The 13,436-nt window shown below is 37.8% G+C and overlaps 2 protein-coding genes across 10 annotated transcripts; both read right to left on the bottom strand.

Annotated features, from left to right (window-relative positions):
- Positions 1–240: 240 nt before the first annotated feature.
- LOC111806031 (cyclin-dependent kinase G-2) lies at positions 241–8,706 on the bottom strand. 9 transcript variants are annotated; one of them, XR_015422956.1, is made up of 10 exons: positions 8,569–8,706; positions 6,554–8,365; positions 5,891–6,026; positions 5,682–5,770; positions 5,420–5,531; positions 5,235–5,341; positions 4,820–4,914; positions 2,783–3,374; positions 2,520–2,633; positions 241–1,842 (listed from the first exon to the last, which is right to left on the bottom strand). XR_015422956.1 is itself a non-coding variant. In XM_087128599.1 (6 exons), the coding sequence occupies exons 1-6, from the start codon at positions 8,263–8,265 to the stop codon at positions 4,809–4,811; spliced, it is 2,262 nt and encodes a 753-aa protein (XP_086984725.1). In that variant the 5' UTR covers positions 8,266–8,705; the 3' UTR covers positions 4,477–4,808. The 9 variants fall into 9 exon arrangements, 1 of the variants encoding a protein (XP_086984725.1); XR_015422953.1 differs by adding an exon at positions 1,875–1,958 and having other exon boundaries at positions 241–696; positions 6,554–8,705; XR_015422955.1 differs by adding an exon at positions 1,875–1,958 and having other exon boundaries at positions 241–635; positions 6,554–8,705.
- A 775-nt stretch (positions 8,707–9,481) lies between these two features.
- LOC111805067 (uncharacterized) lies at positions 9,482–12,444 on the bottom strand. The gene is made up of 3 exons (XM_023689937.2): positions 11,182–12,444; positions 10,827–10,908; positions 9,482–9,909 (listed from the first exon to the last, which is right to left on the bottom strand). Exons 1-3 carry the CDS (start codon positions 11,913–11,915, stop codon positions 9,673–9,675), a joined length of 1,053 nt encoding a protein of 350 aa, XP_023545705.1. The 5' UTR covers positions 11,916–12,444; the 3' UTR covers positions 9,482–9,672.
- Between the last annotated feature and the right edge of the window lie 992 nt (positions 12,445–13,436).

Below are 13,436 nucleotides of genomic sequence, written 5' to 3'. Positions count from 1 at the left end.
TCCTTCCCTAAAAAAAAAAATTGGTTCTGCCATTTAATTTTCTATCTTTAAAAATGAAGCTTATAAATACTATTCTTAGTCAAACTTTAAAAACTAATTATTCTTTAATTATCAAATCTTGAAGGTGAATAAAAAAACAAAGAAACTTACAGCTAAAAATCATGTTTATAAGCTTAATTTTAAAATCATTGACTAAGAATTCAAATCTCTTATTGGAAAACTGAAAATCATTGTATAATATTACAAAGGACCAAAAAGTGAGTATATTAAGAGAAAAATCAAAGGTAAAAGCGTAGATCTCGAAACCTAGTCATCACAAAATTTAAAACTCACGTAAAATTATAACATTTTGATACTATAAACTGGTGTCGAAGAAAGTATTTTTCTTTTCATTTTTTTTTTATTTCTTTTTAAAAAAAGTCAATCGAAATGGAGAAGACCTCAAGATTACAGCTTTGCACCATACAAAACGTGGGTCGGAGCAAACAATCCGAAGTCCGAACTTGGCTAGTCAACTAAAGCAGCAGCCAGAGGGTTTTGCAGAGTGCCGGCTGACGAAGAACGCTATCCCCATCATCAATGGAATGACTCGATGATGATTGATCAGTTGTGAGCACCAATGGCATGATTTTGACCTGTGAAATGATGATTGAGGGATGGATCAGGTGTGAGAGACAGGCATAACATCATGCTTCCCTGTCAATGAATATGCAAGGAAGAAGAAGTCAGAACATCATATGGAAAGCTACTGATGTTAACAGGTAACTGGAGACATGCTTGCCTAAATTTGAATTTTTAAAAGCCCATGGATGCAAATAATAATGATATAGGGACATCTGAATAAAATTCCCTTCACTATGTTCTAACGCTAACTTGAGAGCCACCCCACTGCAAATTAGTGTAAGAGCTATAGTTGTGTAACCAAGGAGATGATAGCAGCTTAGCCTTCAAACCAAGAAGCAACCGAAAAATGAAAAAAACTGTTCCCCACCAATTCTTGAGAGGTTCTTTTTCCGGGTACTGCCAACAGGAACCCCATAACAGAAATAACATTGCTGCCCTTGGGAAGACAGAGATATGTAGGCCAAAGCGCCAGAAATGTTCGAAGTCAGGTATGACCCAGCAAAAATATTTGAGAGGGAAAGTGTGAGATCACACATCGGTTGGAGCATTCTTTATAAGCGTATGGAAACCTCTCCCTAGCAAAAGTGTTTTAAATGCCTCGAGGAGAAACCGAAAAGGAAAAGACCAAAGAAAATAATATCTGCTAGCAGTAGACTTGAGTCGTTACAAATGGTATCAGAGCTAGACATTGGGGGATGTGCTAGCGAGGAAGTTGAGTCCCTAAGGATGATGGACATAAGGCAGTGTGCCAACAAAGACGCCGGACCAAGGGGTGGATTGGGAGGTCCCACATCGATTGGAAAAGGAAACAAGTACCAGCGAAGATGCTACACCCCGAAGAGGGGTGGATTGTAAGACCCCACATCGGTTGGAGAGGAGAACGAAGCATTGTTTATAAGAGAGTGAAAACCTCTCCCTAGCAAACGTGTTTTAAAAACCTTGAGGAGAAGTCCAAAAGGAAAAACCCCAAGAGCACAGATGGGCTTGGGCCGTTACAAAGATTCATGATTTTGGTTCCTTCTAGGATTGGATGCTATGAGGACTGGGAGAAAATTCAAACATCGTTCATGCAGAGGCTTTTGCTATTTGGGATGTGATACAGCCTCTTGGAAACGCCATGGGCCCTGCAACATCTTCCAACATCTACTGTTTTTACAGTTTCAATTTTCTCAGGACCTTTAACTGCTTTGCTGGAAAAACGATGAGCCCACAAACCTCCTGAAAAGAACACCATATTTGAGGGTGCTTACTTTATGCCAAACAATATGTTTACCAAGGGAAACATCCAAAGCCATTATCCAACAAGTGCGAGACTCCAATGAGGTGAGAACCCCCTACTTGAAGAACAATAGCAATAAGACACGCAGAAGCAAAGAAAACACTTAATAAACTAAATCTGTAAATGAAGTGAAGAGCTAATTTTCAGCAAGAAGATCCAGACAACTGTGCACATAATCTTAAAATTCCCAATTCATATCCCTCCAGAAGAAAAAGGTGATTATCCGCAACAATCTCAGTGAGGAACAACGATGTAATTAGTAATGCATATAAAAGGCTACTATTTGAGCAGTGCTTGAAATGCCAGTAAGTACTTAGACAGTCCATTGTCCACTATGTGAATGCAAAGTTATCGTATGATAATCCCATCCACTAGGTGCACTTCAGAAATAAGACTAGCCAAAGTTGTTCTTAAACAAGCACAATGAACATGAATGAGCACGGGTAAATCTCATTGCGCTTAAGGAGAATGAACGAAACTTGAACTAAGCCTACCTCCTTGAGGTTAAAATAATGTGCGATAATCAGTTTATACACATTTATTTCCTTCTACTTGAGTAGAAATATCAAAATACTAACAGAAAACCTCCATCACAGCCAAATTAATCCTTGCTTACCAAAATAATGTAAGAACAGTTGAAGTTCCTTCCAAATCTTGCCTTTCTTCTTCCAACCCATCAAAGGACTGAAATACAGAATTGCCCAAGGTAACATGATTCACAATTGAAAATCTGCATTTGTTTCATTTTAAAACGTTGGCATTCTCTTCAAACGGATGCAAAACAGAAATAGACAGATCTAAATGATTATTTTAAAATGCGCCAGAACCAGAAAGATCATGTCAAAAAAATTCTAGAAAAGGCACCTAAATTTACATTACCTGCATTTTACATGATGGATAAGCAATTATTTTAAGAAATCTAGAGTTCACAGTTTACGTCCTCTCGACTCATCTTGCTTGCTTTGTTACTGCAGTGAGACTTCGAGATCAGGATTGGAAGAAAAAAAAAAAAAGAAGTTCAATACATCAGGCACAAATTACCATCTCAAAGATCTATGGTTCGTAATACTTGAACTCGGAAGAAAAGGCTTAAAGATCTTTTTCCCACAGAATCAAAGAGACTAAGCAAATTGTTAGAGCCAATTGCTCACATCAACTCCTTGTGGGGAATGCAAGGTTCATCCCTAGCGGGTAAGACTTTACATACAAGACAAAAAATTCATGAAGGGAAGCACAACAGAAATAAAGATAATACGAAAAGAACAGGTATCAAAAAATTCCCCCACACATATACTGGTTGGAAAAAGAGCCAGTTTTACCACAGAACTGTCTACCAAAGTCAATAACAAGGATAAAGAATACACCTTGTTACCACCAATACTCAATGCATAGTTTTATTTGTAGTAAAGCTCAAGGTACTTATCTTAACAAACAGCTATTGCTCCAATCTTTGCAAGCATTTTGCAGGTTCCTGCAAGAGAATACTACACATATCAGCTCACATGATTTTGAGCAAGCTCTTTCCCATTAATGTCTAGACACCATAATTGTAGACAAGTATCCTACTGGCCGTATACATATCTCCCTATTTTAATTGAACTTTCTTTCTTGTTGAAAGCAACTGCCTTGACAAACACCACTGGGAGATCAAATATAAGTTAGCCAGTATAACATATTAAACATGATTCAAAGCATTAGCAAACACAGATACAACTCCACCAGGAATAGACAACCATTTACATAAAGATTATAGAAAAGTAGAGACTACATAATATCATACTATAAGAGAATTGTTGTTTGATGGTGGAGGAGGTTCTATTTCTTGCTTAAGGATAAGGGAGATGTGCACGATTGCCTTCATAAATGTTTTTGTAGTACACCAGGCTTAAGAAAATTGGAGCCTTTTTAAGGGTGGGGACGATAAAAAAAAAATGGCACCAAAACTTCTCCATGACTTCTCTCTCTCTCGCCATCTCAATAGAGTCTCCATCCCTTCTCTGTCTCTCGACAAAAGCCTATGTCTCTCCAGATAATTAGTTTTCACCTTTGTACTAACGGTCAAAAAATGAAGGCAAGCATACAAGGACTTCCAAAATTTCTGTAGAGGAAATTGTGGCTGTATGGATAGTGGATAGTGGATATGCTAGATGACCTCCTCTTGACCCCGAAATCCCAGAAAATTTTCAGGAAAACGGAATGCAATGGAGAATTATATATATGTATCCAGAAGAAAAGGAACAAGAGAGGCAGTTTCCCGGGGATTACAAAAATTCAAAGTTGGGGGGAAAAGCTTTTATTTAGACAAGGTGAGCACCCAGGGGGTAGCATTAAACAAGACGCTGTAAATGACTCTGAGTAATGCCTCAAGTTTATGACGACTTATGAAATATATAAGGTTTCCACATACACCACAACTGAAAATGATACCTTCCAATTATACAGTATCATGATCAAATATCAGTTATATTGATGAAAGACAAGCATCCTCCCTCTACTACACCCAGTTGTTTCTCGTAGCCTAAAGGTATACTTAGAAAACATAAAGCAATAAAACTGTAAATCATAACTCAACATTGAAGCCCAATTCAAATTCAATAATTTTCCATTTTCTACTAGAACATTTTACAGCAAAAGCTTCTTTTCCTGAAAAGGAAATATGCTAAAACTAGTATGCAAGTGCTACACATGCATTCCTTTCCAGATGAAAGTCAACCCTTACTGAAAGTACAATATACATATATTCACCAACTACCAGGACGAGCCCCAGGGCAACCAGCACCAATCATCTTGTGAAAAGCAGTGCTATTTTCCTCTTATTCAATTCAACTCCTCTCCCCCACCAATTTCATAAATAGCAATTCTATATAATAAATGGACGGCTGGGCCTCAGCCATCACTTAACAATTCATCTCTCACCAAAGAGACCAGTAGTTCCCAACTCCTGCTGCCGCAATTCCTTTATACGTTGCTCTTCAAGGGGATCTGGACTCCTTAAAATTCTTCGCATTCTCCTGAACATAAGATAGAAAGAGAACATCACGAACAGAATAAAGGGATACAAGCAGGTCAGTTTGGTCTGGTTTCTGGCCAACACTGAACTAATAGTAAAAATTGACTTTTTGAAACATCTAACTGATACAAACCACCAAAATATATCAAAACCAAACCAACCAGCTAATGTTATATATTTCATATCCTATCAAACCATACAATAATATATTGCTCAAACGTCCAAAATGACTTGGTTCAACTGGTTTTTTCAATTTTGACTAGTTGCACACATAATGTAAATATAAGCAGGCATGAACACCTCAAAACATTATTTATCTACCTGTCTTGAGCATGCTGAGCAGGGAACGTAGGCATGAACTCCTTAGACTTTGGGAGAGGCACTTCACGGAACCACTCATGATCAAGAGCTTCTTCAGCTGATATTCTCTGTACAAAAATAATGAAATTCAAATCAGCAATGTAAATATAATAGGATAAGACTCACTTGAAATGATTGATAGTTACCTTTTCAGGATCATATGCTAGAAGTTTGTTCAACAGATCGAACCCAGAGTCAGATAGAACTGGAGAGCCAGTAAATGATGTGGCAGGGAATTTCTTCCGAAGCAGATTGAACCTGAAAGGAAGAGAGTAGTAGTCAATATTACAATGAACCTGGGACGCAAAACTGGAAGCCTGGGTAAACGGGGGGGGGGGGGGGGGGGGGGGGGTCAAATACGAAAGCTTAGAATTTAAAAAATAAAAAAGAGAAGCATTTAAAACTTACTGATGCTTAACAAAGTTGACTCTAACACCAGGAAGCTTGGAGAATCCAGGCCAAATAGTCTCATTCGGAGTGCCTAGAGTTCTAAAAATCTGTCAAGGCATATCAAGAACAAGAATAAGAAGAAAAAGAAGCAGCTTGTCATTGCAATGCAAGAATTTCAAACACTAATAAAATACCAAAAATAGAAAGAACCCAATACGACATATTACCTTATCAAGTTGGTCAACTTCAGTTTTCCCATTAAAAAGTGGTTCCTTTGATAGAAGTTCAGCCATTATACAACCTAAGGACCACATATCAATTGCGGTTGAATACTGTCTTGCTCCCAACAGAAGTTCAGGTGCCCTGCCATGTAATGAGACCAGAACACAGTTATACTTCGTCCCAAACCATTCTTATATGTAAGTAGTGAATGGTCATGCATAGATGAATTTTATAAATAACTTAAATATCTCGACAAAAACTAGATAAAATTAAGAATGTTACTATCTCAGTTAACAAATGCAATTGCGATCATCTAACTCACAAATACTCACATGCACGACTGCCCATCAAATTGGAAAGCACATGACTTACAAAATGAACAAAATAGGAGGGGGAAAATGCATTTTGCAAAAAATGACACAAGGTTCTTTATATCATATAGATTAGGACAAGTATAAGAGACTGAAGCACCCACAACAATTGTCTGCGACATCCATGGCAAAATTGAGGAAGTACAAATTCAAAGTTTAAATATGGAATGAAAAGAGAGTGAAAGAACTTTACGTTTTATAACCACAAAAAGATATTGCTGACAAAATCTATATGGCCTTCTTGCGTTAATATTTGTTTGAATGAAAAGATGGGAGACTTAAGAAAGAAGAAGTCACCTGTACCAAAGTGTAACAACTAAATGTGTATACGGCTTCAAAGGACTTCCATATTGACGAGCCAATCCAAAGTCACAGATCTTCATTTCACCCTGGTTGTTCAAAAGCAAATTAGATGTCTTCAAATCTCTATGAAGCACCCAATTACTATGGAGATACCTAACACCCTCCAATAGCTGAATCATTAGGCATTTTACTTCACTCTGACTAAACGGATGTTTCATGGTCTCCATAAGTCCTTTAAGATCATGCTCCATGTATTCCATTGCCATAAAAATGCTATCGAGGCTATTCCCCACTACAACTTCCTTCACGTCAATGATTGATGGGTGGTGGAATGAAAGAAGAATATTTATTTCTCTCAAAGCAGTCAGCGGAAACCCTTCCCGCTCCTTCTCCATTTTTACCTTCTTCAAGGCCACAATTTCCCCCGTCTTCTTGTCCCTGGCTCTGTACACAACACCATATGTGCCTTCGTCGATCTTGTTTAGTCTCTCAAATTCATCAACACTTCTACATCCCTGAAGCATGTTTACACTTCGTTGAATGGGTGAAGGAGGCTCCTGCGTGGCACAGACGTTATTATCATCAGAGTCAGTATCTGATGGACTAAAACTAGCATAACTAATATCATGCCTCTCATCAACCTCCATGAAGTCACCCCTTTCCACATCACCACCGGAATTCTCATCCCCACTCAAAAATCTACAGTGGGCACCTTGTTCATTAGATTCAGATGACCTCACTCTCGTTTCATTTGACTTGAAACCATTGCTCTTGAGGTCCCCATCTTCAGAAAATGAGTCACTAGGGGTTTTGAGATGTAACTTAGTTTCCCGAATTGCAGTAATCGGTATCTTCTTTTGTCTTGGTGTTTCTTTATCATCTAAAACCTCACCTTCATCAGATGGAGAGGTATTTCCACCTGCCCACCGTGAAAATGAGATATTCCTTGTAGGGCCATTATCTTCATTATCTAACAATTCTACTTCTACATTCTGGTGTAAACGCTTTCCTAAAACAGGAGATGCTAATGATTCGGAGACTAAAGGAGATTGAAACTCGGAAGATGGCAAATTCTCGTTATCACTATTCCCAACTGAAGATGTATTAACATTGCTGTCTGAGATAATATTAGGTGACTGACGACTCAACTTTTGAGGCCGTGGATGACCCATCACTGTTGTGATAATCCTATTTCGGGATGGAATACTCAACTTGCTGTCATCCTTGTCCCAAACTACAGGCGAAATTTTTCTCTTCCTCTCCATAGGAGATAGATTCCCATTTTCTCCCACCTTTGAGTCCTCGCTACCTTCGACCCCCAAGCCAGATTCAATAGCATCATCAGATCCACTCTCACTGGATAACTCACCTGTCTCCCTGTCAATGGTACGAGAAACCCTATTTTGCTTCGGGCCATGATCACTGCCACTAATACCACCATCACTGTTACCCGAATAGCTCTTGCTAGAAGAAGAATGATAATGACCATTAACAATCGCGTTCTCCTTCATATCCTGGTGCCTAACCCTGACCTTGTCTCTGACATCCCGCGCTAGACTCCGACGAACACCACGATCATCATTGCTGATCTTAACTCTTTCAAACTCTTGCCTGGCGCTGCCAAATGACCTCCTCGACACATGAAAATTGGTCTCCCGGTCCCTGAACTCGTTCTCACGGTAACCCCCATGACGCCCAGCCGCCATAATTACACAGCAACAACAAGCTCGAAACGGAACCGAAAACACACTCGACAACTCCCTTCAAGCTTCAGAAGTCAAATTCCAGCTCAAAATTTGACTGACCCTTTGAACAAAATTACAAAATTGAAACACAGAAGGCGCAAGTACAAATGTAAAGCGGATTCTGCAAATATCTTATTCCATATAACAATTCAACCTAGAATTCCCGTCGTAACGGAAAATACGTCAACAGACAACTGAATAGAAACAAAACCCTAACAGAAACCGATAAGAAGATAAAAACTGGGTAAATTCCCAACCTCTAACCTGGAGAAAGGGTTTTCAGATAGGTGGGTTGAGGATGATAAAAGACGGCGAAACGCTGCTTCAGGAGAGGAAAGAAATCCCTCGCGAAATCGAAGACAACGTGATCGCTGCGCGAAAAGAGGAGGAAAATTAGATTGGCGCGTCAATTTTATAAGTGATACTTTCCTTTTTTCTCCTAGATTTAGGATTTTTAAATATTTTAATTTAATATTTTACCCTTTGTATTAAATTTTTAATTAATGATATTAGTTTTTTATTGCTTAATAGTTTTTTAACGATTTAAATAAGATTTTTTAAAAATAAATTAGTGACTTGTAGTGATTATAGTTAATTAATATCTATTTTTTTGTGATCTGGACGGAAAATATTTTTTTAATTTCTCTTGATTGTGTAATATTTAATTTTTTGAATTAAAAAATATTGTTTTGATTTATTTAGGAGGTTTAAGAATTTTTAGTTTAAATAGGATTTAACCGTTTATATTGAAAGTTGTGTAAAAAAATAACAATTTAATAATAAATAAATACAATATTTTCAAAATAGGTTAAAACCCTTCATTTTTACATATTGTTAAATGCAAATTTAATCTTACACAACTTCCCCGAACTTCCTTAAGAAAACTGCAATCGTAGTTTATTTACCACTGACAAGACCATCGAGATCATCATCAACTTAGCTCTCAATGGTAATCCACTCGATCCTTCCGCCAAAGATAATAAAAGGGAGACAACGCAAGAGAGAACTTATGACTTTAAAGATGGAGAGAGATTTGAACGTCTAGTATTCCTATCAATACATCGGTTTTCAAGATCGACTTCTTGAACCGATCAAACATCCATCTTCTCCAGTCGAAAAATAATGGCTTAGTCAGGAATAATACTACAAAGCAGCAAAAAGACAGTAGAACACGAGAAGCAACTAAGAACCAGTACAGAAGATTTCATTTCAAAATTTCAATATGGATAACACTTCTGAGATAAACGCATTTTACAGATATTCAAAGACAAAAAGAAGTGGCAAAGGGAAAGGAGGATTTGAATTTGAAGGAGCAGACCTGATGAAACTTAGAGGCAGCTGTCTGACAGGGGAGACCATTGAATGATGCTACCAGCAGCACAGAGAAGGCAGGTGGAAGGAGAAAGAAGAAGGCAAGTTGAAGGAGAAAGAAGAAGGCAAGTGACCAGTCCTCCTAATATAATCAGCCCTTTCAGACGTCCTTACAGATTTCTTATTCAGTTTTGCTTCTGCATTTGCACGTTTCTCTTCAGCTATTCTTCTGGTGGCTGCTAGTTTATCTGCCAGCTTCTCTTGTGCACCAGCTTTCAATTTCTCTGCCTTTTTCTGTTCATATAGCAAGAAAACATCTACAACTTTTTATAGGGTTCAATGTTGAAAGATGTTATAGATTTCATGCTCACTTCAAATTCAAGAAAGTAACCACTTTTCTAGTTGCTAAGGAACAGTCTAATGGAGCAGAGCAACGTTGATTGCTCTTTCTGGAAAGAATAGGCTACGGCTACTAGGGTTCAATTCAAAACGTCTCTGGATAATAGATGTTGACAGTTCTTTTTTTTCACCTTCGTTTCATTTGAACACGCTATAACATGTGACGTGACATTGTGAGATCTCACGTTGGTTGGAAAACAAAGTATTTCTTATAAGAGTGTAAAAATCTCTGTCTAGCAGACGCGCTTTAAAAATCTGGAGGAAAAGTCCAAAAGGAAAAACTCAAAGAGAACGATATCGGCTAGTAGTGAGCTTATATAACATGTGACGTGACATGGTGGATCTTTCGTTGGTGGAAAAACAAAGCATTTATCCATAAAGGTATGAAAATTTCTATCTAGCATACGCGTTTTAAAAACCTTGAGGAAAAGTCCGAAAAGAAAAACTCAAAGAGAACAATATCTACTAGCAGTAAGCTTAGGTTGTTAGAAAAAGCATTAGAGCCGGACACCAAGCGGTGTGCCAACTAGAACGCTCAACTCCAAAGAAGTAAATTGTGAAATCTCAGGCTGAAAGAGGAATGTGGAAACCTCTCACTTGGAATAACTGGCCATCTTTCAAATCTTAATCCAATCTTTCCATTTTCTCTCTTTGACACATCAAAAGAAAGCGTGTCAGGCAAGAGAACTTATGACATATACATTCAAGGAGATTTAGTCCAACTACAAAAACTATGACATGAAAAGACAGCAGATTTGGATCGAGCTCATTCTAAGTTTGGAAGAAAGTAAAAGTCTGGCTAAAGAAAGTACCTCCATTTTTCTCATTTTTGACTCAGCTTTCCTCTTCTCGCTGGTTTCCCATGCTTGTATCCTCACTTCTTCACGTTTAAACCTACAAATGCAAAACAATCAGCATATCATGAACATCCTAGTTAAATCTAGCATTTAAGGTTCTCCACATGCAGCGTAAGAATGATTGCGAAGGGGGAGAAGACATTCAATCATTTCAGGTTTCCATTTTTATTGTCTGAAAGAGTTATAAATCAAAATGGATTGCTGACTAAATATCTTGAACCTTAAAAATAGAACTCAAGTTATAAATCAGGCTAAACATGAAGGGCAAAGGCAAAACTAGAGGAGAAATGAAAAGGGCTCAAAGGGTCACCTTGCCATATGCTTGGCTCGTTCTGCTTCATCCCAGGCCATTGCTCTAGTTTCCATGGAGTACATCTGCACAGCCTGATCAGAGCTCTGGTTTCCAGCCACCACGGCAGTGGATGCACGGCCTATTTGACCATCTTCAATAGCTTGCATTTCACGGTGGGGCCTTGCTGGAGTGGAAGATCCAGAAGTCATAGGGCTCTGAAGCACAGGGGTGGTGGCTCTAACCGGGGTAGCCGTCCTTGAAGGCTCCTGACTTGCTATGGGAGTCATCTCTGTTCCCATGTCCCTAACACACACAGACCTAACCACCGTCTTGCAGTTCTCCAATGGCTTATTGATTCTCCAAACGGGTTCATCGCATTCCACCCTCTTTGTTTCTGCTTCACTTTGACTACACATAGCAGAAGCAAAGCCTTGATTTTCTTCTTGCCCTTCGCTCCTTTTGTCTCCACCGCTCAAATAGTCATGATCCTGTTGTGGCAAAGCAGCTATAAGCCGCAAGTCATCAGCATTCGAGTTTCTATACTTGATTTTAGACTCCCCCTTTTCTCCTCCTTTCGGCAACCCAAAAATCCATTTCTGTGCATCGTCCCACTTCGATGGAGTTGATTTGGCATTGGCTACCCGGCGTTGAAAACTGCTATTAACTCCGTTTCCTCTTTGAAACTCAAAACCCATAGCCATTTCATGTTTTGATCCGTTGTTGTCATACCCATTCTCCACTCCCCCCCTCATTATTGTTTAAAAAAAAGCTCTCTCAGTCGCTCACTCTCTCACAGACATAATATCAAATAGGTGGCGTGCATGCTTCAAGGATCACTCAAAAACACCGAACCCCAACTTCAAATGCGCCAAAAACAGATCTATATCCCATAAACATCCGCAGAAACAGCTCAATGATAAGAAGTTAAAAGTTGGGTTCGCATTCAGAAGACGAATGAGGAAACGAAAGCAATAAAACCCGACAAGAAATAGAACCTCGCCATGACTGAATGCTGAAACTTACGTGACTCAGCTCAAGAGTAAAGAAGAGTGGTGTTTTCATAGCAGAGAGCCTCAGAATTGCAGGGAAATTAATGGAAGAGAGTACGAATGTAATGATTTGGAGAAGCAGAAGCTGCTGCTGCCGCTGCTGCAAGAGTATGACCAGATTAACTTCACAACATTGAAGAGAGAATCCAAAGGGGGGCGGTGGGTTTGGTATGAAAGAGCTAAATTCCATGGCAACTGGTAAATTTAAAGCATTCAAAAGCTGAGAGTTGCAGCAGATCTACAGTGGAGAGAATTAAAAAAGAAAAGAGAGATTGGTTGGGAGTAGAGACAAACCAGCATATACGTGGCAACTTGAAAACTAATTCCAAAATAATTAATCCCACCTTAATCCCCAAACATTCAAAATGACTATTTTAGCCCTTGAATTTATTTTTAGATTTATTATATTTCATTCATTAAAGTTTTTAAAACTTCCTATTTCGTTGATTAATTTTTTTGGTCCTACCCTTAACAAATTAATGACATACATTAAAATTCAAGTACGTAAACATTTAAACAAATTGATACTAAGATTAGAGACTGAAGTTCGACATTTTAAAACTTTAGGGCCCAAAATGAAATAAATTTAAAAGTTTAAACGTTAATTTTTTTAAAAAAAAAAATTATAAATCTTATAAAATATGTGGTTTTTTTAGATTTTATTAGGAATGAAAATTATTACAATGATAATAATAATTTGAAGGCTATTAAAAGAAATAATAAATTAATAAAAGAAAATGGATTTGCGTGGGAATTGATGGGCTTTTTCACTGAGCAATTCACATGGGGGAGCATAGCAAGGCAGTCGTCAGAATCTATCCCGCTCCCATGAAAGAATTCTTGAAAGCCATAAAAAAAAAAACTAAGTATATAAAAAGAAAAGCAAGCGTCGGATTTCAATAAATTATTGAAATCAATTAAAACAAGTACAATTCACATTATCCTGAAAATATTTTAAAATCATCGTCGAAACCCCAATATAACTTTTTTTTTTAAATATATTACCGTTGGACAGAAATCAAATTGGTTAAAAATATATTACCGTTGGACATGATCTAAATAGTAACTTTATTTAAATTATTAAAACTGATAAATTGGTTAAAATTCGATTTCAATCACTTTTAAGGCCTTCAGAATAAAAATTCCAATTTCTCACTAAAAAAGAAATGCGAAGCGTTGCAAGAATAATGTTCCCATTTTCCAAAAATGGCATAAAGCTAACTG

Source organism: Cucurbita pepo, chromosome 11 (genome assembly GCF_057944985.1).
Source record: "Cucurbita pepo subsp. pepo isolate OVF chromosome 11, ASM5794498v1, whole genome shotgun sequence".
NCBI classification, from domain to species: domain Eukaryota; kingdom Viridiplantae; phylum Streptophyta; class Magnoliopsida; order Cucurbitales; family Cucurbitaceae; genus Cucurbita; species Cucurbita pepo.
The sequence above is the reverse complement of the archived record's forward strand: the minus strand, read 5'-3'. Positions and strand labels throughout refer to the sequence as shown.

Bases quoted from the DNA above. Each gene is read 5' to 3' on its own strand.
- LOC111806031 (XM_087128599.1), bottom strand. From the start codon at position 8,265: ATGGCGGCTGGGCGTCATGGGGGTTACCGTGAGAACGAGTTCAGGGAC. The intron at 5,532-5,681 runs GTAAGTTTTAAA...TCTTCCTTTCAG, and splicing joins GTCAACTTTGTTAAGCATCA to GTTCAATCTGCTTCGGAAGA. The intron at 5,342-5,419 runs GTAACTATCAAT...ATTTTTGTACAG, and splicing joins TAGCATATGATCCTGAAAAG to AGAATATCAGCTGAAGAAGC.
- LOC111805067 (XM_023689937.2), bottom strand. From the start codon at position 11,915: ATGAGGGGGGGAGTGGAGAATGGGTATGACAACAACGGATCAAAACAT. The intron at 10,909-11,181 runs GTGACCCTTTGA...TTGCATTTGTAG, and splicing joins CGAGCCAAGCATATGGCAAG to GTTTAAACGTGAAGAAGTGA. The intron at 9,910-10,826 runs GTACTTTCTTTA...CTATATGAACAG, and splicing joins CAAAAATGAGAAAAATGGAG to AAAAAGGCAGAGAAATTGAA.